The sequence below is a fragment of the Aotus nancymaae genome, unplaced genomic scaffold (genome assembly GCF_030222135.1).
Source record: "Aotus nancymaae isolate 86718 unplaced genomic scaffold, 86718_ANA_hifiasm-v0.15.2.pri h1tg000011l, whole genome shotgun sequence".
Lineage (NCBI taxonomy): Eukaryota > Metazoa > Chordata > Mammalia > Primates > Aotidae > Aotus > Aotus nancymaae.
Window position 1 is genome coordinate 85,525,489 of NW_026988422.1, and position 26,384 is coordinate 85,551,872.

The following is a 26,384-nucleotide window of genomic DNA, read 5'->3' on the forward strand; positions in this document are numbered from 1 at the left end:
TTCAAAAATGTAAATTGATACTATTTACATAATAATAACAGGCTGGGCACAGTGACTCACGCCTGTAATCCCAGCACTTTGTGAGGCCCAGTCAGGTGGATCACTTGAGGTCAGGAATTCAAGACCAGCCTGACCAACATGGTGAAACCCTGTCTCTACTAAAAATAAAAACTAGCCAGGCATGGTGGCAGGTGCCTGTAATCCCAGCTACTTGGGAGGCTGAGGCAGGAAAATCACTTGAACCCGGGAGGCAGAGGTTTCAGTGAGCTGAGTTTGCACCACTGCAATCCAGCCTGGGTGACAGAGCAAGACTGTCTCAAAAACAAACAAACAAAAAATAATAACGATAACAGCTAATACTTACATGCACTTACTTTGTGCCTGGTATGATTCTGATCACTTTACATATTTTAACTCCTTTAGTCATCGAACACTGTCTATAGCAGGGGCACTATTTTTTTAATCCCCATTTTCCCGTTTTGTGAAAGTGGTGGTACATAAAGGCAAATCGCTTGTTCAGGCTCACAGAACAGGACATGAAGGCATCCTGGCTCCAGAGTCTTTGTTCTTCACCACTCTTTAGAGTGTCTTGCACTTTTTCAACCAGAGCTTTCTCTATATAACATGTCACTTCTTCTATATAACATGTCACTATTTGAAATAGTATATATACTATTTATTGCAGCTCCTGGGTTCAAGGGATCCTCCCGACTTAGCCTTCACAGTAGCTGGGATTACTGCTTGGGGTCAAGAATTTTGAAAGAATTTTGTGAGAGCAGTGCAAGTACTCAGGCTTGCAGTGGGCAACAAGAAAAGTGGGGACGTTGTGTTATTTTGGGTCTCTTCATATTTAAAGACAAATCTAGTTGCAGTACTCCGCACGGAGGCGAGATCAGATCTTTCTGTGTCACTTTAGAGATTCCCTTTTGGTTTGTAGCCACAGCTGCTATGAGACCTACTGGTATTTGGAGCTTTACCCTTTGACATAACTATGTGTACTAGCAAGCTGAGGGGCTGGTCTGCGTTTCTTCGCTTTGCATATCTATATACCCTAGTTTAAAATTGCTGCCTGTTTCTGCCACCCTTGTATTTGCATGCAGAATTTTGCATACATCCTTGCTGACCAGAGTTTTATTGATGAGAATTTGGCTGCATGGCAAAGGGATGATTTTCCTGAAGGTGGCCAAAAACTTTGGAAACAGCTGTGGATGTGGGCTTTGGCATTAGTTGATCAGGACACATTCAACTTGAGAACTTTGAATTATCAAGAGGCAAGCAATTCATGTCTCTCTGTACAGTTGCTATCTCCTTTATAAAGAAGGCTGGCAGCATTTGGAATATAACTTGTAAACTTTACCCAAATTAGTGTCATTTGGTTTATCCTAAATTTAATGAGTTTGGGAAAATCTTCTGTAGTTCATTGTTCTGTGTTATAAATAATACAGTAGTTTCAGGTTCTGTCTGTAGTTACTGTCTGAAGTAGAAGCAGGAAGACCACAGGTGAGAGGAGAAAGGAGAATGAGAAATGAGAGCTTTGGGTTAGGTTGCTACCTTAGTGTTTTTCCTAGTTTCCTGGGCATGATGCACTTAGAGTGAATGAGACCAGAGCTCTGAGTTTAGCTGCTGTGTTAATTGGTTGTATGATTTTAGGCAGTTTTCTTCTTTGGTCTGAGTTGCAGCATCGTTTTTTTTTTTTTAGGCAGTTTTCTTCTTTGGTCTGAGTTGCAGCATCTTTTTTTTTTTTTTTTTCTGAGATGGAGTCTCACTCTGTCACCTGGGCTGGAGTGCAGTGACGCAATCTCAGCTCACTGCAACCTCTGCCTCCTGGGTTCAAGCGATTCTCCTGCGTCAGCCTCCTGAGTAGCTGGGATTACAGGCACCTGCCACCATGACTGGCTAATTTTTGTATTTTTAGTAGAGGTAGGGTTTCACCATGTTGGTCAGGCTGATCTCGAACCCATGACCTCGTAATCTGCCAACCTCGGCCTCCCAAAGTTCTGGGATTATGGGCGTGAGCCACTGCGCCTGGTGAGTTGCAGCATCTTGAGGGCAAATGTGACTTTAAAAAAAAATAACCATTCACCTGAGGTGTCTTTTTTTTTAAGTGTCACTCCAGCTTTGTCTATTCTCAGATCCCCTGATGTAAGATTTAGATTATCTACATTCGTATAAGACCCTTGTATATTGTAAATATGTTATAGAATTATTCACACTGGGAAATGGGATGCTTCTGCAATCTGCTTCTTTGGGAATAGCTTTGTAGTTAGCATTTAAGCTGGTAGTTGCAATATTTTAATTCCATGTATTATATTATATGAGACTTCAGTGCTTTATATGAGATCATGAGTGGTAAGCTTAGCTTAGAGCATAGCCATAGCACATGTGGAATTGTTGACAAGTGTTAACTTTTGGATTATGGTTAATTTCAGCCTTCAGTGTGGAGCTTCCTATTCAGTTGTAAGTGGGTTGGCCTGCTAACCTACATTTTAAATACAGCACTGTCCCTTATTGAAACTATGAGTACACCTTCTTTCCTTTTCAACATAATATTTTTATTTCAGATCTCAAGATTTTAACTTCTAAATGCTAAAAATATTACTGAATACTTGAAAACAATTTAACTGTGTAACCCTTTTAGCTGTTTCTTCTGGATTAAGGGTAGTGTAGGATTCAGTTTTCCTAGAATCTTTAGAAGACTGTAAAATTGGTGATAAATTCTCAGTTCAGTTGTTGTGAAAAAGATGTGGATTTACATTTTAAATATGCATTAGAGAAAAAATAGGTAAACTTGGAACAGATTGGATTTCCCAAAGAGGACTCTGGGGAAAGCTATCTTTATTTGCCACTGTAGCAAATTAAGAGCACACAGTGAACTGTTCTAACACTGAGTGCTATTTGAAGAGTAAAACAAAAGAATCAGCTATGGCTTCCTCATCTATTGCCTGAATGGTTGGCTTCTTTAAATAGTTTTCCTGGCCTTTCTCCTGTCATTGAGTGACATCACTGATGCCACAGTAACAGGAGTAATAGACTGCTGTGGTCTTAATTGGTGTAAAACTTAATGATTTGGCCTTTTTGAAATATATTATCACCTGCTGGTGATATATCATTCCCATTCATGCATTTGTTCAGTGTTACAGTATGCTTCCTTTTATTGTGAATTTTACTGTTTATCAAGTCACATATTTTTCTATGACCCTAATACCAGGCCATGACATGCTTTTAAACTGCTAGAATAATTTTGAAATAGTTTTAGTAGGTTTTTGGCTATTTTTTCTTTTTTTCTATTAAAAATTATATAAGTAGTATTTGATCATTGACAAAAAGGCAGAAACTATCTAAATATTACCCACTCTTTTAATAATAGGCATTTTTAATATTTTGGTGAATATCTTTTCAAACTGTTTTCTTTGCAAATATGTACATGTAAATAAATATATGGCCCAAACAGAATTAGACTTTTTTATTCCTTGTAGTTTTAGTTTTTAAAAAATTGAAGCATTTCACCACGTTACCCAGGCTGGTTTTGAACTCCTGGATTCAAGTGATCCGCCCCCACCTTGGCCTCCCAAAGTGCTGGGATTACAGGCATGTGCTACTGTGCCCAGCGTGTTCCTTTTTAGTTATAGAAATTTCCCAGTTTATACAGAAGTAGAGAAAATAGTATAATGAACTTTCGTATACCTGTCTCCCAGCTTCAATGGTTAATGACATATGACAAGTCTCATTTCATCTATTATCTTATCCCCACTGGATTATTTTAAAGCAAATCTCAAACATCGTGCCTTTTCTTCTGTATTTTTTAAAGTAATTTTTTTAATAGAAATTTTTTTTTTTTTTTTTTGCTATGTTGGCCAGGTTGGTCTCAAACTCCTGCCTTCAATCAGTCTTCCCAACTTGGCCTCCCAAAGTGGGAGGATTACAGGTACAAGCCACTGTTCCCGTTTGGGTTTATGTTTTCCAGGCTGGCCTCAAAAACATAGTAAGACCTGAACTCTTAAATAAGTTTGTATTTGAACATAGGCTATTCCTTGACAGATTTGTAAATATTCTTTATGGTTGATTTCTTGACTTATGAAGGTCTTTTTTCTTGTATTTAATCTAGTTTTAACTTTTTTTTTTTCTTTTTAAAAATTATTTTGTAGAGACCAGTTTTCACTATGTTTCCCAGGCTGATCTTGAACTCCTGGACTCAATTGATCCTCCTGTCTTGGTGTCCCAAAGCACTGGGATTACAGGCATGAGCCACCATGCTCAGCCCTTTAAAAAATGAACAGGCCAGGGGTGGTGGCTCATGTCTGTAACCCCAGCACTTTAGGAGGCCAAAGCAGTCAGATCACTTGATGTCAGGAGTTTGAGACCAGCAAGGCCAACATGGTGAAGCCCTGTCTCTACTAAAAATATAAAAATTAGCCAGACGTGGTGGCACATGCCTATAATCCCAGCTGCTTGGAAGGCTGAGGCAGGAGAATCACTTGGCCCTGGGAGACAGAGATTGCAGTGAGCCGAGATTGTGCCACTGTATTCCAGCCTGGGCGACAGAGCAAGACTCCGTCTCAAAAAAAATAAGTAAATAAAAAATAAAAAACAAACAGAGAAATGATCATGAGTTCATATTAGTCTTTCCTATTCAAAATTTAAGATTAATGGTTCATTTATACCTCTTTTATGTAGAAAACCTCAGTATTTGACATTCATAGAATTAACCTTTTCACTTTGTTCAACAAGATATATTTAAAATAACAATACACTATTATTACTAACAATACGATTATCATATGAATAGTTTTATGATTTATTTGTAATTTTTTATCCTTAGAATCTTATTTTTTATTTTTGTAGTTTTCACTTAATAATGTAGCAGATAATATCGTTCTTTGCTAATAAATAAACATCTTCATTTTAAATGGCCACATAATGTATTTACCCATTGCCTTTCTGAAGAAACACGTTGAATGTTAACAATGTTTCTTACCTGTGTTTGCTCATTAATTAAAAAAAAATTTAGGATAGCATGTAAACTAGAATGTGTGTAAATGTAAAGCTTGATTAATTTTCACAAAGTAGAATCAACCACAGATAAAGGAGCAACATTCTCGTCCACCCAGAAGCCCCCCCGTGGCCTGCTCCCCTCATCCCTCAAGGGGAATCACTGACCTTACTTCTAGCATCACAGATTAGTTTTTCTTAGTTTTGAATTTAGTTTAGTTTAATTTAGTTGTCTATTTTGTTTAATTTTAATTTTTTAATTTTTTTCTGAGACAGGGTCTCACTCTGTTACCCAGGCTGGTCTTGAACTCCCGGGCTCAGGAGTGAATGGTATGATCGTAGCTCACTGTAGCCTTAAACTCCTGAGCTCAAGTGATCCTCCTGCCTCAGCCTCCTAAGTAGATGGGACTACAGGCATGCGCCACCACATCCAGCTAACTTAAATTTTTGGTAGAGACAAGGTCTTGCTGTATTTCCCAGGCTGGTCTTGAACTCCTGGGCTCAGGCAGTCCTCCTGCCTTAGCATCCCAAAGTGCTGATATGATAGGCGTGAGCCACCATGCCTGGAGTATTTTTCTATTTTATATAAATAGAATTATTCAGTATATACTTGTTTTGTGTCTGGCTTCTTTTGCTCAAGATTTTTAGAGATTTTTGTGCTCATTGCATGTATTCAATGAGTAGTAGTCTGTATATAGCCCACTGTAGCAGGGACAGTGTCTACTATATAGTCTACCGTAGCAGGGATATTTGGTTGAGGGCAGTTTTGGCTGCTTTTTTTTTTGAGACAGAGTCTCGCTGTGTCGCTCAGGCTGGACTGCAGTGGTGCAACCTCTGCTTCCTGGGTTCAAGCAGTTCTCCTACCTCAGCCTACGTAGTAGCTGGGACTACAGGCGGGTACCACCATGCCTGGCTAATATTTTTTGTATTTTTAGTAGAGACGGGTTTTCATCATGTTAGCCAGGATGGTCTCAATCTGACCTTGTGACCTGCCGGCCTCAGCCTCCCAAAGTGCTGGGATTACAGGCATGAGCCACCATATCTGGCCTTGGCTGTTACAAATAGTTTACACACTTACAAAATATTTTCTATGATAAATTTCTAGGAGTTGAATCTGGGTTAAAAGGAAAGAAGGCTATGTGTTGCCAAAGGCTCTTCCAGTTTATGTTCCCATAGTAGTTTGGTGAGGCCTGCCTCTCCACATTCTTGTAAGTGCCAATACCAGTCCACATTTTGAAACTGGCTGCTGTTGAGTTATGAGGGCTGTTGAATTATAAGGGCTATACAGGGCCTGATAAATGTCAATTGCCTAAAAAGGCTTTTTTTAATCTGGTAGAAAAAAATATCAGAAATGTCTGAATAGCTGTTACTGAAGTGACCTATAAGAAAGTTGTGCCTGGCCAGGTGCGGTGGTTCACACCCATAATCCCAACACTTTGGGAGGCTGAGGTGGGTGGATCAGGTGAAGAGATTGAGACCAGCCTGACCAACATGGTGAAACCCCGTCTCTACTGAAAATACAAAAAATTAGCTGGGCGTGGTGGTGCGCGCCTGTAATCCCAGCTACTTGGGTGGCTGAGGCAGGAGGATCACTTGAACCCATGAGGAGGAGGTTGCAGTGAGTCGAGATCGCACCACTGCACTCCAGCCTGGCAACGGAGTGAGACTCTGTCTCAAAAAAAAAAAAGAAAAGTAAGTTATGCCCTAAAAATATTTCTAGATTATTTGGGGATATTAGACATATATGACAAATAACTAACAGCACAAGTGCCAAGTGAGTTGTTGCAGTGATAAACTAATGCTGTTGAACTTCAGATGAAAGGAAGATCAAAGCTTTTCCTCACAGTAGTGTTTAGAACAGATCAGCTCTCTGTTACCCGAATTGATTTGAGGCTGTGTTCTTCAGCTGACGCCTGGTTGGATCAGAGATTATTTGAATTACAGAAACCAAAAGCCAAGTCAATATTTTGGCCACTTGTTTTAGTAGCTGATCTCCATTAACGTTTAAGATTTTTTTTTTTTTTTTTTTTGAGACAGAGTCTTGTTCTGTCGCCAGGCGCCAGGCTGGAGTGCAGTGGCGCGATCTCACTGCAACTTCTGCCTCCCAGGTTCAAGCAGTTCTCCTGCCTCAGCCTCCCGAGTAGCTGGGACTACAGGCACACTCCACCACGCCTAGCTAATTTTTGTATTTTTGGTAGAGACAGGGTTTCACCATGTTGGCCAAGGATGGTCTCGATCTCTCATGATCCGCCCGCCTCGGCCTCCCAAAGTGCTGAGATTACAGGCGTGACCCACCGTGCCCGTCCTAAGATATGTTTAATGTTCTCTCACTCTAGCTCTTTTGCTTCCTGTTTGAAACACAGCAGTATATTAGGTCCAAAATACTGTCATTTGATGAAAAATTACTGGTATACATGTGTCATTTATTGAAATTTTATACATTACAGATTGAGTAGTTTATTGTTCCAGCTGAAGTTGGGTGATTGAAAAGGGAGTAACAACTAGATGTGGTTAAAAGTGAAATTGTAAGCATTGCGAACCATGGACAGATCACCACCCCTTCCTGGGCCTCGGTTTCTCTGTAGGATGAGGAAATGGAAGTTTGTAGAGTTTCTGCATAATTGGGGACTTATGGCCTTTTCACTTAGGATGGGAACTCTTCTACTGTTTGCTGCTTATCTAACTCAGCAGCTTGAATTGGAAATTTAAAATCACTTATGTGTTCTGCCAAATAGAATAAGCCCATGGATGGTCTAAAGGTTAGAAAAACAACAGTATAGTAGTTAGGCAGCGCACAGGAATTACTCTCTGCTCTGCGGTGCTCTTTAAATTACCAGTGTTGTCTCACACTATCAGAAAGGCATAGAATTCTCCCTCCTATCACTCTTTAAAAAAATTTTTTTTCTAAGGACTTGAAATCATCTTTTGCAGAAATGAATGCTTCTTGCCTTTTCTTCAATGTGAGATACTGGTATTCCCTTTGGAATGGGAATGCATATTCCTGTACATATTTAACAGAAGGGTTCAATAAAAATAGGTCATTTGAATATGTCAGCATTTTAATGTGATAAGATCTGGTGTTAGGATATGTGCAAATTGACTGTATCTTGATGTTTATTCATAGCTTTTCTTTAATAAAGAAATTAGTATTTCATTAGCCTAAGGAAGACTCACGACAGCCATTTGTGGTGACTTGCCTCGCGATAGGAGACCTAACCTTATGTGGAGTACAGCATCAGAGAATGAAGAGCTGGTAAAGATGTTGCAGTGTAGACTATTTTTAAGTTCATTTTTAAGAAGCTACTCTGAAGGAAGAGAAGTGGATTTTAATGGCTAGCAGTTTCTAAATGACAGGCTGCCTTGAGAAAAAGTGACATGTGAGAACAACAAAAGCTTGTTATTTCAGCAGATGCTTGACTGAGGGTGCTATGTCAGGGAAGATGCTGCCACAGACTATCCGCCGTGTGCTTGCCCCTGCTTTCCCCCGGTGGCCACCCTCTTTCCACCCAAAGCAAAGCTCCAAAGGAGGAGCTTTTACTGGCCCCTGGGAGAAGCCGTCTGGTGAGCAGCAAGCAATTCCAGAGATTGTCACTGTGAAATTTTTACTTCCTGCACATTACGCACTTTGTGACTGCATGTCTCCTCTCATTTTGGGATGGCATGAAGGTGATGTTCCGCACATCTTACATCTTGCTATTTGCTGACATTTAACTCATTGCCCTGCCCAACTCCCTTCTGTCTAGTTCTCTGTGCTGCCTCTCAAAGCCTTGCTGCGGCTGAACACAGCCCCTTGAACGTGGCTGGCCGGGGCTCATTTGGGGTCAGAGCCCATCAGAAGCACGCTAGAGACACACACCAGTGGTTGGTCTTCAGTGAAGGGGATGGGTCTGGGGAGCCAAGCAATTGCAGGCTTTACTGGTATGTTTGAAAATGAAGGAGGATTGGAAACCAGGAAAGAGAAGCTACTGTTTTCCTTTCGATGATTACATTGGAAGGAAAATCTGCTAGAAGTGGGCTTCCACTGCTGGTGTCCTTCTCCAGGAAATTTAGGGCAGAAGGAAGCATCTCTGTTTTTCCTTATGTCTGTTTCTTTGAAGGCATTAATGAATGATGAGAATTTTCAAAGCCTGTATGATAAGTAGCAAGTCCTTATGTATTCAGAAGGAAACTAATGTTTCCTGAGTGCCTTTTAAGTGCCAGGGATTCTGGTCGGACTCACATTATTCCATTTTAATAAAATAAGGCTGCGAGGCAAATGATTGAAAACGTAGATCTGGAATCTGGGCCAAACTGAGAAAGGCTGGAATATTGGGAGTCCCACTACAACAAGCCTAGGAACATGGAGTCACACAGTGATAGAACTGGAGAACTAGGTGCCACCTCAGATGTTCGCTGCACCACCCCAGCAGTAGAAGGCACACGGGCTGGAATTTAGATGGCCAGACTCTACCACTGGGTTCCTCTGGGTGGCTGATTCTGTTTTCTTGCTAATAGACTATAAAGTGGTGTACTAATATTTACAGATGAAGACCGTTTGCTTTCACAGATGGGCACTCAAGAAGGCATTTCTGTGTTAGGATTTTGGTCAGTGAAAGAATTATATATTTGCAAATATTATTATGTATTTGCTGTAGGTCTCTTGGTTTGTTTCACTTTACTGTTGTTTCCCTCCCTTTTCAGAATTGTTTCCTTTCTGTGATGGATATTCAATGATAACCTTCTGTTTGCCAGGCCCTCTATTAGATGTTGGAGACAGGGAGGTAAATAACAGATAAATTCTTGTCCTTTTTGAGCACTGAAACCATACAATTGATTACTGTTTGTTTTTCCTATGGGCGTAAGTGATCCCAGCCTAACTGACTTCTTACATTTCTGATATATTTATTTTACTTTTATTTTTTTTGAGGCAGGCTCTCACTCTGTTGTCCAGGCTGGAGTGCAGTGGCGCAATCTCGGCTCACTGCAACCTCTGCCTCCTGAGTTCAAGCAGTTCTCTGCCTCAGCCTCCCAAGTAGCTGGGATTATAGGCCCCGCCATCACACCCAGCTAATCTTTGTATTTTTAGTAGAGATAGGGTTTCACCGTCTTGGCCAGGCTGGTCTTGAACTCCTGACCTCGCGATCCACCTGCCTCAGCCTCCCAAAGTGCTGGGATTACAGGCATGAGCCACTGTGCCCAGCTGACGTATATATATTTTAAACAAGTGTTAAACCTGGTTTTGTTGCCACTTCAAGGATGCAGTGGGACTGTGGAATTGGCATCTGTGGGGTGCTGTGCAGTTGATGGTTACTTGAGTGTTAAACCGTTCACCTCACATGAAGTGTGGGCAGTTGAAGATGTTTGAAAATCACTGTGTAGTGTTTTTGCTTTTAGCCCCACCCATTTATTTCCCATTATGTTGAAGAAAATTTTGGTTAAATAGTTGAGCTTTGTTCAAAAAGTGAGTATCAGCTCTGAGTGGCCAGGGTCTCTTTTCCTCTTCAGTGTGCCCTTGGTTTCACCAGGATGACAAGCAGGTGTAGTCCAGTCTCAGGCCCTGGACTGTGGACTAATCCCTAACAGGCATTAGCAGCCCCAAACCTGACTAGCTTAAAAGTTCCACCAAGAAAACCCGTGGAACGATCTTTGCAATGTGGTTTATTTTGAATCTCAAGTTTTAAGATAGGGCCCTTGTTGTTCCACTTCTTTTCTAGTAGGTGATCCTTTCTGGCCCTTGGAAGTAATTCCTTGGTCACTTTTGGTCCCTGTTTTGGTTGTATGAGATGTGATCAAGAGGAATGATAAAAGCTCTACTATCTGATTCTCTTCTGATTTTCAGAATGGCTTATGGCAACCTTTGATGCTACTCGAACTGCTCCAGCAAGTTTTGATTAATTCATTCAGGCTGTCAGTGACTCAGCAGCTTCCTGGCTGCTTTCTTGTTTTTAAAAGGAGCCGGACTTTCACAATATATGGAATATAGTTAACATATTGCAGCTAATAAGTGTGGCACATAGTGATAGGCATCAGCGAAGGGGGCTAGAAGAACGTCATACAGACAGGCGAGGGAGGTCAGGAGGACGTGACATCTCTGCTTCTGTGAACATGGGGGTAGGGGATGTTTTCTGGGTGTAAAAAGGAATCCAGGAAAGGCAAGGTGTCAGAGCACAGGCAGCAGCAGCTTAGGGTCTTTGGAGTAATGTGTGTAGAGGGGCGGGGATGATAAGGCCACATTAGGCAGCCTGTGAGTGCTAAGCTGTAGGCCCTGTAGTGCTGTGGCTATCTATGGTGGAGTGAGAGAGTGACCTAAGGCTTCCCAAAGATGCATCTGGCAGAGCATAGGACGAATTGCCTGGGGTTGGAAATGGGTGGAAGGAGACTGGTGCAGAGCTAGAGACACTGAGCTAGGCTGGGTAACCCAGGCTGGATGAGGGCTCTGAAGCTGTTATTTGGGCAGGGGTGCCAGGCTAGTTGAGGTGGGGCTTAAGGATGGGAGGAGTGGGCTTAGGAGGTAGAGTGCTTTTGGCTATAGGTGAGGTGAGTTTCTGGTCTGCCTGCATTAGGCATTTGGCAGCCGTTAGCTATGCCAGTAAAAGACTTTTTTACTTTTCTGGCAAGACTCTGCAAGACCGGTTCTCTCTTTGGTGATTCTCAGGTGGGGATGGGTAGGGAAGATGTGGAATTTAGGGAGAATAAAACTACCTTCATTACCTATACTCTTTCCCTGTGATTCATCTAAAATTATGTCTAAGATCATAATTTGACACACATTTTTGAGAAGAGCTCTGAGATATTTTTCATACCACAGCAGATGCTTCTGGGCACTCAAGTTTTATCAAGTAGCTGGTTCCCATGAAGAAAGGGAACCGGCACCAGGCCCATGTGATGTGACATGGCCGTTGCCTGTGACGCCATGGGCTTCCCAAAGCCCTACTGAGGCCCACTGAGTTGGTGGGAACCAGGCTACAAGCTCTTCGCCTTCGGTGGGATAGCCCCTCACAGGTTCAAGTTCTTCCACATTTCTGTTTACTCAGCAGCATTCCCAAGGGAAGGGTGGGCAGGTGGGGCTATGGTGAAGGCATGAAATAGAACTGGAGAGTTTTTCTGCTATAGGGAAGAAATTCCTCATCCTCCTTCATTAGTGCCGAGCCAAACCAACCCATCTGACTCTGTATTTCAGTAGTATTCCTCCAGAAAAGAATTTCAGCTAGGTATGGTGACTCACATCTGTAATCCCAGCACTTTGGGAGGCTGAGATGGGAGGGTTCTTGGAGCCTAGGAGTTTGAGACTAGCCTGGGCAACATGGTGAGACCCTGTCTCTACAGAAAATTAAAAAAAAAAAAAAAAATTAGCTGGGCATGGTGACATGTACCTGTGTTCCAGCTACTTGAGAGACTGAGGCAGGAGGATCAGTTGAGCTGAGGAGGTTGAGGCTGCAGTGAGCTGTATTTGCATCACTGTACTCCAGTCTGGGCAACAGAGCAAGACCCTGTCTCAAAAAAAAAAAAAAAATTCAGAGATTTTAAGGATGAAAAGTCCAAGGAAGGCCAGGTGTGATGGCTCACACCTGTAATCTCAGCACTTTGGGAGGCCAAAGCGGGCAGATCACTTGAGGTCAGGAGTTTGGGACCAGACTGTTCAACATGGTGAAACCCCATCTCTACAAAAAATACAAAAATTAGCCAGGCACAGTGTCACACACCTGTAATCCCAGCTACACGGGAGGCTGAGGCAGGAAAATTACTTGAACCCAAGAGGCAGAGGTTGCATTGAGCCGAGATCATGCCACTGCACTCCAGCCTAGGTGATAGAGCGAGACTGTGTCTCAAAAAATAATAATTATTATTATAATGAAAAAGTCCAAAGAAAAGAGAAGTTTTATATTTAAAAGCATTTACTTACTGATTAGGCTTTGGTAACTAGTTGGGAATTTTAAAACTATCACTTAAAATTTTTCTATTAAGTTGAGAACTTAGTAAGTATGATGAGACTATCAAATTATTTGTAATCAGTAGCTATGCAAACTCATGAGCATAATGATAAAATTTAAACTTTCCATAGAAAAAATTTAGAAACAGTTGTGGTTTAATGTATTCTACAAATACTTAGCGTCTGTGGCAACCTGGATACTCTGCTGAGGTTGGAGACCAAATACCCAATTCTTAAAGTGGTTAAGAATGTTTAATGAATTGATTCTGCTATAAATTCATGTTTATCTGTCAGAATCTGAGTGGAAAAAAACTCTTGTTGAAGAATAGATAATTGGTAATAATTAGGATACAAACCATTTTTTGAAATCCCAAAGTATGGGCTGGGAGCGGTGGCTTCGCCTGTAATCCAGCGCTTTGGGAGGCCAAGGCGGGCAGATCACATGACTAGCCTGGCCAATGTGGTGAAACCCCGTCTCTACTAAAAATACAAAAATTAGCCAGGTGTGGTGATGTGCGCCTGTAATCCCAGCTACCCGGGAGGCTGAGGCAGGAGAATCACTTGAACCGGGACGCAGAGGTTACAGTGAGCCAAGATCGCGCCACTGCACTCCAGCCTGAGCAACAGAGCAAGACTCCATCAAAAAAAAAAAAAAGAAAGAAATCCAAAAGTGTGTAGAATCCAACAGAAAGCTGAAAAACAAAGCTAATACAGTGATAACTTTCAATAAAATTCTACTCCTTAAAGGAGTCTTTAATTGATTATAACAGACCTAAAACAAATCTGATATTATATAAGTGAGTAAATCCTAAATGTTGTGGGATGAAATAAGTACTTGAGAATTGAGAGATAAAGGAGCAGCACAAAGAATGGTTGGGAAAATCCTTGCTGTGGGCGGTGGGACTTGAACTGACCAACAAGATTCCTGAAGAAGTGAGCAGAGGAGACTGTCCCTACCAAGAGGGTGACTTAATGAATCCAAGAAAGAGGGGCTCTCTGCCAGGGCCAGTGCTCATGATGTGTGTGGAGGGCCAGTGAAGGGTAAAGAGGCAAGACAGTGTAGAACTTAAGAGCATAGCCTCGTGACCCTGAACTCCCTTCCAGGTTCCTCATCTGTGTAATGTGGATATATTAGTACCACCTTTGAGGGGTGACTAGGATTGGATGGGATGATGAGTGACAAGTTCCTGGTGTAGGCCTGGCACATAAAGTATTGACGAGGCTGGGTGCAGTGGCTCACACCTGTAATCCCAATACTTTGGGAGACCACGGCAGAAGGATCACCTGAGGTCAGGAGTTCAAGACCAGCCTGGCCAACATGGTGAAACTTCATCTCTACTAAAAATACCAAAAATAAAATAAAATAAATAAAAAATAAAAGTAGCCGGACTGGCACCTGTAATCCCAGCTACTCAGGAGGCTGAGGCAGGAGAAACACTTGAACCCGGGAGGTGGAGGTTGCAGTGAGCCACGATCACACCATTGCACTCCAGCCTGAGCAGCAAGAGTGAAACTTCATCTCAAAAAAAAAAAAGTGTTGACTAGACAGAAGGTGATATTGCTATTGGGGAGGATGGGGCTGAACCCTGGAGGGCAGGGCTGCTAGGTACTTTTTCCTACTTTGACTTGATAGAAATGAAGAGGCCACAGGCCAGGTGCGGTGGCTCATGCCTGTAACCCCAGCACTTTGGGAGGCTGAGGCGGGCGAATCGCTTAAGGCCAGGAGTTTGAGACCAGCATAGCCAACATTGGTGAAACCCTGTCTCTACTAAAAATACAAAAATTAGCCTGGCATGTTGGTGCAGACCTGTTATCCCAGCTCCAGGAGGCTGAGGCACAAGAAGCGCTTGAACCTAGGAAGTGGCGGTTGCAGTGAGCTGAAATCATGTCACTGTACTGTACTCCAGCCTGGGCAGCAGAGCGAGACTCTGTCCCCCCAAAAAAAAAATTAGAAGGTGTTTTGATTAGAGGTAAAATGTGGCCAAAGTGAATGAATATGGTAGCTACCCAAATACTTCTGTGTGGGCTGTGCTTTCTGTTATCTGCAGCCTCCACCATTGCCCTGTAGGGGAGGGGCCTTTGGACTCTGAGGCTCAGTGAGAGGAAATTTGCACTTTGCCCAGGGCCTCCTGGCTACCAAGAGAGAAGTCAAGGTTTGAACATAGGCTTGCCTGGTTCCGAAATCTGGAATCTTTCTCTCTCTGCCAGACTACCCCTGCCTGGAAAGCCATCTGCCAGGGGCTGATGACCCCATGGGAGAGAGGAATAGCTGGCTCGGGTGGTTACTGCTGCTCCTAAAATGGTGTGTGAGCTCAGAGCACATTTTGGCAGACACCCCATCCCCTGCCTCCCAGAAGAGGAGAAATAGGATGGTCATGTAACAATGGAAATTGAGTTAGAAGGAAGGCAGGCACTGGGAGACCTGGCTTTCCTCTGTCGGGTGGGGGCTTCAAAAAGCTCAGGCCAAGAGTGGAGTCCATGGATTTTTCAGAAATACAAATGTTTTATGGGCACATAACCTGGCAGTCACTTCGGACTTCTTGGTAATTCTTACTTGGTAAACGTGACATGTTTCCTGACTGGACTTCTGCTGTTCCAATTTGGTCAGTGCCACTGGCAAGGGACTGGGGAGGGAGGATTGACCTTAGGCGAGAGATTCTAAGTGTTCTTTGGGGCCAGCCAAGTCTACTTTTGTGTCTTCTAGGACAGTGCCACTCACACTAGTGTTGATGGACCAACTTTAAAAAAATTTATAAGTGGGGATTTATACTTCTATAAAATAAAAAGAACAGGAAAAGAAACTGAAAAAGACATGCAGAATACAAACTCTAATTTTTTATCATTAGATTCAACAGATATAAAATTACTTTGTCAGTTCCCATAAAAGTTTCTAAACTCTTGGCAGGGCACGGTGGCTCACACCTGTAATCCCAGCAGTTTGGTAGGCTGAGGCGGGTGGATCATGAGGTCAGGAGATGGAGATCATCCTGGCCAGCATGGTGAAACCCCATCTCTACTAAAAATACAAAAAGAAAAAAAAATTTTTTTTTTGAGATGGAGTTTTGCTCTTGTTGCTCGGGCTGGAGTGCAGTGGCAGGATCTCAGCTCACTGCAGCTGGGTTCAAGCGATTCTTCTGCATCAGCCTCCAAAGTAGCTGGGATTACAGGCATGTGCCACCATACCTGGCTAATTTTGTATTTTTAATAGAGACAGGGTTTCTTCACGTTGGTCAGGCTGGTCTCAAACTCCAGACCTCAGATGATCCGCCTACCTCAGCCTCCCAAAGTGCTAGGATTACAGGTGTGAGCTACCTCACCCGGCAAAATACAAAAATTAGCTGGGCGTGGTGGCGCGTGTGTGTAATTCCAGCTATTTGGGAGGCTGAGACAGAAGAATCGCTTGAACCAGGGAGTTGTTGCAGGGAGCCAAGATCGCGCCACTGCACTCCAGTCTGGCAACAGAGCAAGACTCTGTCTCAAAAAAAAAAAAAAAAAAGTTTCTAAACTCTTATTCTCAATTTCTGTACTGCAGGCAATGCATTTGACTGCAGACTTAGTCTAGTCCTACACTTCAAGAGAGCAGTGATCTAGGAAGAAAGTTTGTTAAGCAAATTAGTAGAATAAACAAGATATTTGTAGAATATTTACCTGATTTTTTCTTTCTTTTTTTTCTTTTTTTGAGACGGAGTCTTGCTCTGTTACCCAGGTTGGAGTGCAGTGGCTCAGTCTCAACTCACTGCAACTTCTGCCTCCTGGGTTCAAGTAGCTGGGATTACAGGCGCCCACCACCATGCCCGGCTAATTTTTGTATTTTTATCAGAGACGAGGTTTCACCATATTGGTCAGGCTGGTGTTGAACTCCTGACCTCAGGTGATCCACCTGCCTCAGCCTCCCAAAGTGCTGGGATTACAGGCGAGAACCACCACGCCCAGCCCATTTTACCTGATTTAAGAGTAAAAATAATTTCTTTGCATTTAAAATGCGTCACATCTTTTCAGTAAAGTTCCATATTGGCAGGCAGGGATGCAAAAATATACCAATAACTGAAGCCAGTATAGTTGTGAGGGGTCCCTGAGTCTAACCCTAAACTGGTGGCAGTACTTGGAAAAACAGGTGCTTTTACTTCCTCTGTTGTTTCTGAGAAGCATTACATATTCTACTGATTTAATTTACATTAGAATATTTTCTCTGTTAATTTCTGGCTAGGCTTTGAATTGATCTATGTATTTCAGGGCATAATTTTAGGTGTATTCTTTTAGAGGAAAGTTCCCTAAGTGGTTGTGGTTGTTGTCATTGTTGTTTTTTTTTTTTTTTTCTCCTTGCTCTGTCATCTAGCCTGAAGTGCAGTGGTGCAATCCCAGTTAACTGTCACCTTGAACTCCTGGGCTCAAGCAGTCTTCTCACCTCAGCCTCCTGGATAACTGGGACCACAGGCGTGCACCACCACACCTAGCTGATTTTTTATTTTTCCTAAGCAAACTAAAAAAAAAGAAAAAGTCTCAAGAGTTGAATATGCTGATAGTAATTATGTGTAACTTAATTGTTCGTATTTCAGAATTGGATTTTTGTTCTCTAGCTGCCAGTTATATCTTATATTTGTGGCTTTTTTTGGCAGGGGGGCTGTCTTCCTTGTTCTGAGATGACTGGCGTGTGGTGTTCTGTCAGGCCAGGATTCTCTTTCCCTGCCATCTGAGCCCGCTCAGAAGCTGCCTTTCTCAGACAGCCTGTCCGTGGCCACCGTCCTGGGCCCTGCTGCTCACTCACAGCACTCGACTGAGCTGCCTTCAGCCCACCTTGCTGCACAGCAGCTACTCCCCTCCACTGGCCCCCCTTCTCCTCACTCCAAAGTCAGGACTCCCTTTTGTTTTGTATGGTGCTTTGTATTACACTTTTCAAGGCTCTTTCATGTATATATTCTCTTATTTCATCCTCCAGACAATCCCATGAGGTTGGTAGAACAGAGATTTTCATCTCCGTTTTAACTGAGGTGAGGCTGGGAGAGTGTCCGCATGGCATGTACCCTCATTCCTTTGCCCTGGGGCTCCCAGAGCTACTTGTTACCACTCAGGTCCAGACTTCCTCATGTGCAAGGTTTTGAGTTTGCTCAAACACGCCTATAATTTTGAGGTCCTCTCTTATACTCATTGTTTATATTTGTTATTGCAAAGTCAAACATTAGACTGCTTGGTTCAGTGTCACAGGCCTCTTTGGAAGAAACCAATCTTCAGAACCTGAGGGGGCGGTCAGTAGAGAACTAGAGCCGGGAGCCCCAGAGGGCCACGCAGGGTGAACTGGGTGTCTTGAGGGACAAGTTCTGTTTCAGGGTTAGTTGTCTCCACCTGAGATTTTCAGACAAGAACGGGAGGGGATGGGTTTCCCTTATTTCACCAATAAAAGCCCAGCATATTGGGATGACACAGAACATTTCTCATGAAGAAAAGAATTCTTCTTGAAAGGAGGGAGGGCACATTGAAAAATCGCTTTACACTCAAGTGAGAAATCATTTGCTTTTGACTCTCTTTCCCCATCCCCTTAATGGTCAAACAGACCTGGGTTCCAAATCCAGTCCTGCCGCTTACTAGGTAGGTATAGTGACATTGATCAAGTTTTTTAACTTCCCTAAACTTGTTTTTTCATCTGTAAAATGGGTAAAATATTGTCCACTTTGGAGCATTATTTTTAGGATTAAAGATGATGCATGTAAAGCACCTTGATTATGACCTGGATAAGTGAGTGTTCCCTGAAACCTAATTTAGAAGAGGGATTTTGACCCAGGAGGAGCCAGTGTATAGCGTGGGCCCCAGCAGTGGTTCTTAGACTTGAGCAGGCATCAGAATCACCTGGAAGGCTCTTTAAACTACGGTTTGCTGGCCCTACTCCCTCCCGTAGTTTCTGATTCCTTTAGTCTGGAGTAAGGTTTGAGATTTCGCATTTCTAAGTTCCCACATGCTGCTGCTGCTGCTTCTGGTTTGGGGACTACACTTTGAGAACCACGGGGCTACAGGTAACTGGCCAGTGGACATTGAGGTGCTGTAGATGCATTTGAAAGCTGAGCTTTTATGTGGCTCCTCTGTTAGATACTGATTGAAATGCATTTTGAAAATACTGAATTTAGTAACTCAAGGATATTTCCTGCTGAAGTGTTACATATATTTGAGGGAGAATAAGTTATGAAAGTAACAGTTATATTACAGATAGTCTAATAATATCTAGTGGGCTAAGGTATGTGAAAGTGCTTTTATAAAATGTAAGATGAATGTTAAGTCACAACTGAAAAATATTTTAAATAACTTCATTTTTAAGATTAAACACCATATTGGAGTATAAAATAGCATAACTTAGATTTCTCATCTCAATGTGCTGTTTACTATATGTATTTTTCTCTTTCTCCTCCAGGCTGCTGACTTGAGTAAACCAATAGATAAAAGGATATACAAAGGAACACAGCCTACTTGTCATGACTTCAACCACCTAACAGCCACAGCAGAAAGTGTCTCTCTCCTAGTGGGCTTTTCTGCAGGCCAAGTCCAGCTTATAGACCCAATCAAAAAAGAAACTAGCAAACTTTTTAATGAGGAAGTAAGTAGCACCCTGCTTAGCTGTTAATCATCCCTTTAAGAATGGTGCATTCTTGCCAAGGGTAGCGGGCCTTATTTTGCACTTCAGGCTCAGCCCAGTTTTCATTTGCTCAGCCCTCCTCCCTAGTATACCTAGGTTTAAATGTGGTGGATTAATCTGTTGACCTTACCTGTTCCCTTGGGGTAACTGCTTTGTGCATTTTTATGGAGCATGCTCAGGTGTCTGTAACAGGTGTTCTAAAACTCTTCTGTAGTGGAGATAGGGACAGTACTGTAACTTGGTATTTATAATTTAAGAAAATGTAGAATTCCAAACTTGCTTCACATCACCGAACATTTCATGCAGATCAAAGAACTTGATAACATTTCCTTAGGCTGCTTAAATTGTAGCTAAAGCTTCTGTATGTATGTTTGACAGGCATTTAGCTAAGGAGTACTTCACTTGCTCTTGAAAATAGTTGCTGTAAACTCACCTTTGACGTAGTTAGAAATCCTGGCACTTAAATTTGGGTCACATGACATAGCTTTTGCCATTGTTGTAGTATGTACTGGGGTTTCTGATATCTTCAGTTTCATTCTGGAAAGAGCTTGAGATATCTGAGCTGTCTGTTCAGGAACATGTCAGGACTGTTAAATGTGGCATATAGAAATTGCCAAATAGATTATGCTTTTAAAAGCTATTGGAGCATCTTTTAGCCTCAGTTATTGCTATTTCATATTTAATGTTCTTCCTCCTCTATTTCAGTATGACTTTTCTACCAAATGGAAAAGATAAGGTAGGCTTGCTGATTTAGAAGCCCTGGGTTCCAATCTCTACTTGGGACCTCACCCCTGGTGTGCAAGGGTCAGGCTATGTAGGACCCCTCCCTTAGAAAGGATAAGTGCTTTTGCATTGTTGCAGGGTTTTAACATCATTAACTTGGAACAAAAACATATTATAGAGTATGGTTTTTAAGAAATAATTTTGTTTGGGGAAGAAAATTCAACTTGACACATGGCAGTTAAATGTGGATTATTTGGCAGTCATGGTATTTGCTATTCATGCAAATTCAGTATCCACCCAGGGTGCTCCTGTTTGACATTGCCAGTGGATTTAATGAGATCTTATGAGCCATGCCATGTCTTCTAGTTTCCTCTAGTTGACTGGAAACAAAATTTGTCATCTGGACTGACAGACTATAGAGGAAAAGTATTTAATTCCATTTTCCATTAAAAAATGTTAAGTAGAAAATATTTTATTTACCTAGATGTTTTATTAATATCATCTAGGCCAGGCACGGTGGCTCACGCCTGTAATCCCAGCACTTTGGGAGGCCGAGGCGGGTGGATCACGAGGTCAAGAGATCGAGACCATCCTGGTCAACATGGTGAAACCCCATCTCTACTAAAAATACAAAAAATTAGCTGGGCATGGTGGCGCGTGCCTGTAATCCCAGCTACTCAGGAGGCTGAGGCAGGAAGAATTGCCTGAACCCAGGAGGCGGAGGTTGCGGTGAGCCGAGATCGCACCATTGCACTCCAGCCTGGGTAACAAGAGTGAAACTCCGTCTCAAAAAAAAAAAAAATCATCTGAGGAAATGATTCTTAAATAGCTGGATGATTTTTTTTTTGATGCTGGGTCAGGGGAACAGCACACAGAATTGGCCTCCTCTGCACTGTTAGCAGAAATTGTGAATTTGGCATCGTTGTGTGTTTTTGTTGTTTAGGTAGGGGAGAGTGTGATTGAGGGGGCAGGGATTGGAGCCATGTAAAGGGCTGTTAGTAAACAAGACCCAGAGGCAGCCCTGGCCGAGGATGGTACTGAATGCCACTTAGAGAACAAGAAAGGTTTGTGTGTAATGGCAGGGGGAGGGCCAGGAGTTGGAGACCACATGTCACCGGAATCTCAGGGCTCTGGGAGCGCTCAGGCTGCATCAGCCAGAACCATCCCTGCCCTGGTGACTGAGAGTTGCAGGCTGGAAGGCAGCTCCTCATTCTTCATGATTTAAGTATGAGTTACCTGATACTCATTTTACATTTTATTTTAAAAATGGCTATTTAGAATGCTAGGACTATGTGTGGTTTAATGCCAGCTTGCCAGCTTGACATTTACAGCTTGAGGCTGAAATTGATTGCTCTTCATGGTAAGGAAATTCTTTAGCCATGTGGATACACTTTTATCAGATTTTGGTCAGAATGTCTAAGTTGAGCAAGGGTTACCAGAGGTTTTTTCCTTAGAGAGTGCCAGGAATGGTGGTGAAGTAGTTATCGTGCTGTGCTTTGCTGTGGTGTGAGATTTAGAGGTTTTACCTATGGCCTCTCCAGGGAGAGTGGGCAGTACTTCCCGATTCACAGATGAGGAAATAGTCAAAGATCAGGCAGGTGAATTGTCCAGATGAGGTAGCAAGTTGATGATAGAGTTGGAACCAGAAATTAATTCCAGAAACTCTTATTGGTTATAGGCCCCACCGTGCATGGTTGCCAGATCAGGGCTTGCCCTTCTGGGAGCTCACAGTTTAGTAAGGATGTACAAAGATTACTGGGCATGTGTATGCATAGCGATATGAACAAGATACCAAGGCATAACTGCCGCAGGAATTCTTTAGTATGCATCACATATCATAAAGTTTTTAAAAATGTTAAGGTCACTGGGGGAGTTCCAAGAAATGCTTTTAGAAAGTGATGTTTGATCTGGGTCTTAAAGGGTACATAGTTGTTAGAGGAAAGTAAGGAAGGCCTTCAAAGCTGGAGGAACAACTAGGCATGTGAAAGAGCATCCAGTAACAGCATGGCCACCTCATACAGTGTAGGATTTGGAGTGGCAGGTTCGAAGCTGGAAAGATACATTAGAGCCAGCTTGTATTCTAAAAGCCCTTTCATGTCCTGCAAAGAAATTGGAGCTGACACTGGAGGATGTGGGGGAACCTTTGGCCTCTTAATCAAGGGAGTGACAGGATCAAATATGTTTTTTTAGAACTCTTGTCAGCACTTGTGGAAGGTGGATTGGAATGAAGAAAGACAGAATGAAGGTAGCAAGACCAGTGAGGAGGCTCTAGTAACTGTCCAGGTGAGAGCTGAGGGCTTGAACTAGAGTTGTGACCATTGTTTCATCTATTCAGGACTTTGACTACCTACCACATGCCCAGCACTGGGTCTGCAGTAGCAGGCAAAACCTGCCCTCCTGTGACCTCTCTCAGGAGGGAAGAGAGGTATAATAGCACCACCCAGGCACACTGGGGACCACTGATGGTGACACTTTGTGATGTAAAAGGCAAGAGAGCAGGCCTGAGAAAGGGAGAGAATCACAGAGGTCTACTTTATTCATTTATTTCTTTATTTATTTGACAGAGTCTTAATCTGTCATCTAGGCTGGAGTGCAGTGGCACGATCTGGTCTCACTGCAACCTCCACCTCCCAGGTTCAAGCTGTTCTTGTGTATTACCCACCCAAGTAGCTGGGATTACAGGCATATGTCACCACACCCAACTAATTTTTGTATTTTTAGTAGAGACAGGGTTTCACTATGTTGGCCAGGCTGCTCTGGAACTCCTGGCTTCAAGTGATCTGCCCACCTCAGCTTCCCAAAGTGCTGGAATTACAGGCGTGAGCCACCACGGCTGGCCAACACAGAGGTCTACTTTAAATTGGGAGGCGGAGAACATCTCTCAGAGGAAGTGGTATGCTTTAAGCTGGGCCTCATGTGAGAAGAAGGCCAACCAGGTAAGGAACTGGAGATGGAGCATTCCTGCAAAAGGAATAGCAGGCGAGGGCCCTTGAGACCAAGGAATCTGGAAGAAGGACAGTTTACCTGGGGAAAGCGACATGAAGTAAGGGCATGAGACTGGAGGGCCACATCACTTAGGGCCTGATCCAAAATTGTTTCTTAGCCCAAAGTATCAGATCCCTTAGAAGGGAGCAGGTGCACAAGGCAGGCAGATTGGTGTTTTTGAAAGGTACGCTGGCTGCTTCTTGGAGACTGAATTGGAGAGATGTATTAATAAATCTTAGGTTTCTGGCTGCCTCTTGCTGCACTGGGTGAGACTGGGAAGGGAGCAGTTGTCAGGGAACGGAGGGGAAGATCAGAGGTTCTGGTCTGTGCTTGCTAAGTATGAGAGACCTGTAGATAGTGATACATATGGATCAGGAGTACAAAACTAGGTAACAATTTGGCAGTTGTCAGCATAGAAGTAATAATCACATCCTTGAGATAGATGAAAGGGTCTTTGGAGAGAGGATGGTGAGAACAAAGAAGGCCTGGGACTGAGCCCAGATTATACTCCAAGATTCTGGCCATCTCATCTACTGCTTTCAAAGGAGCACTTAACACACAGTTCATTACCACGACATTTACAACTTCACAGCCCAGAATGCTGAGGACTCGGACACCAGCTCAGCCACTTTCTGCTTGCAGGATGTGGGTCTCACCTCTCCTCCTCGGTTGGAAAATGGGTGGGAACAGCACCTACCTGAGAGGTTTGTGGTGAGGCTCAGATGAATCGGTTCAGGCAAGGTGTTTGTGAAGGGCCTGAAGAGCAGGCCTTGGCGAATGCTCAGCAACGTGGAGGTTGAGAGAAACTCAGAGGCTTCCTTTCCCGGGAGGGGTGGCATTGGAAGGACAGACTTCTGTGGGAGGTGAGACACCAACAGTTTTGAAAGATAAATAGTTTTCTAGGACAAACAGGTAGGAGCACGGCAACCCAGGCAGAGAGTCAACACGTGTGAAGCTGCGGGTCGGCCTGCTGGTGTTCAGTCTTCCTCACCAGAACACCTCTCAGACCCACCTGTTACCACGTGCCATGTGCACATACCTGCACACACCGAATCCCGGCATCAGTTACTTTCTAGTGCCTGGTACATGAAAAAATAATTGTTGGGATGGACAGATGAATGAAATGGAATTAGAAATTTCAGAAATCTACTTGAGATAAACATAGATAAAAAATTCCCATCTGCGAACAAGTGTGTGTGTGTGTGTGTGTGTGTATCTATTTTTTTTTTCTTTTTTGAGACGGAGTCTCACTCTGTCACCAGGCTGGAGTGCAGTGGTGCAATCTCGGCTCACTGCAACCTCCGCCTCCTGGGTTCAAGCGATTCTTCCGTCTCAGCCTCCTGAGTAGCTGGGACCACAGGGGCGTGCCACCATGCCTGGCTAATTTTTGTCTTTTTAGTAGAGACAGAGTTTCACCATGTTGGCCAGGATGGTCTCAATCTCTTGACCTCGTGATCTGCCCACCTCGGCCTCCCAAAGTGCTGGGATTACAGGCGTGAGCCACCACACCCAGCCGAACAAGCATATTTTAAAAGGTGATTTTCCCCCTGTCATTTAAAAATTGTGTGCATTTAAAATTCTTGTTGATGAAAAATTGGAAAATAGAGAAATACAAAGAAGGTAGGAAAGCATCATCTCTAAACCCCAGAGCTCACTGTTGACTTTCACGGTCTATGATAGTTTTCAATGAGGTGAGACCATAGGGCTCACACCTTCCATTGGAGGTGAAGGCAAACTTCACCTCTAAGTCTGACCACTGATCAGGTCAGCCCAGTGAGCATGGGCAGGCCCTGCTCTCTTCCCGCTCCCTGGGACTGTCCCAGTCACACTGGAGGTCCCTGCTGGTGCACCTGTTCAAGACCCGAAGAAAGTCGAATGCCCAGTCCTTTCCAGCCTCTCTCAGGAAGTCACATCCCCAGCTACCTGGAGTCTCTGCTTTCCCCAGTCTTTCAGAGTAGACTTTGGGTTTCTATTTGTAGCACTCTGTACGTATGATGCACTTGAAAATGTCTAATGGGCCGTTATTGAAAGTATCTTGGTGCACAGTTCATCCGACAAGCTCCCAGACTGGGGAGCCCGTCCTCGTCATCAGAGCTGCCCACAGAGGAGTCACCCAGGTCACATTCAACCTGCTGTGAAGCACCCCAGAGGGGCAAGGAGTTTACTTTTTTAGTGTTTGTGTGTGTGTATGTGTGTGTGTTGTTTGTAATGTGTGTGTAATTTGTGTGTGTGTGTGTTTTCACTCTACCCTGTTCTGATGTTTACTTTTTATAACTAGTGATGATATATTTGGGGAGGAAGAGTTACAGAGGGACAATTCCTGTATAGTGATGAAAGCAACCTTGCTGTCTTTGTAAAAATCCTGATTTTGGAGTGTATTCACAGAATAGTAACTTCAAAGGATTTTCGAGTATGTGTTAATTGTTGGCTGAAATATAAAATGTAAAAGAGTTTGGCATTTGCCTTTTTCTGACATGATCCCCTCTGCTATTGCCCTTCTCCTCTGCGAGAAGGAGAGACAGACACACTGTCTGTAAGGCTGAGACAGACACACTGGGTAGGCCCCGTGTCTCCTGGTGGGATTTAGATCCAGTCTTACTGAAGGGCATGCTGAAGAGGAGATGGCCCTAACTCCTGGGGTATGGAGGGACACTGCTGCCAGCCTAAGCTGGTGGCACATCCTGCCAGCTCTAAGTGCCTCCCAGGTGTGGGGGCTTAGCGATGTTCTATTTTGATACACAGGAATGGTCTGCACATTTTGTTTTGTTTTTGTTGCTTTTCTAATCGAAGGAAGGAAATGAGCCCGTAATGATCTATTCCTTAAAGCTCTAACATAGATAAAATGACATCTGATCCTCTCTTAACACGGCTTTGAAATACCCTTTCCTGATACTTCCTGAGCCCTCTTCCAATGCCTTTGCATAATCAGAGGCTTTAGTTGCCATTTTGCTTGTGGTTGCATCACGGCTTTTCTAGCAGCTGCTGTGGTTTTTGAATTGTTTCAGTATTTTTTGTGATAAATTAATATCTGCATTTTGAAATGCAGATCCCCCAATCTAATTTTTGGTTTTTGCTTATCTTATTGATAGTAGTGGAGAAAAAGAAAAAGAAAATGAAGTGCCTTAGAAAGCATCAGTGTTAGTTGCTTTCACAGTGACA

The 26,384-nt window shown here is 43.1% G+C and overlaps 1 protein-coding gene across 7 annotated transcripts in view; it reads left to right on the top strand.

The window, feature by feature from the left end:
* The window catches only part of WDR20 (WD repeat domain 20), an 89,019-nt gene that overhangs the window by 40,103 nt on the left and 22,532 nt on the right, over positions 1-26,384 (top strand). For 4 of the 7 annotated variants that reach the window (XM_012471214.3, XM_012471215.3, XM_012471216.3 and 1 more), the window contains exons 2-3: positions 19,296-19,478; positions 22,431-22,523. The exons of 1 other annotated variant lie outside the window; for it this stretch is intronic. In XM_012471214.3, the coding sequence (XP_012326637.2) occupies positions 19,296-19,478; positions 22,431-22,523 (276 nt within the window). Of the gene's footprint in view, positions 1-17,834; positions 17,887-19,295; positions 19,479-22,430; positions 22,524-26,384 lie in introns of all 7 variants that reach the window. 2 more of the 7 variants (XM_064375223.1, XM_012471217.3) reach the window with 2 other exon arrangements.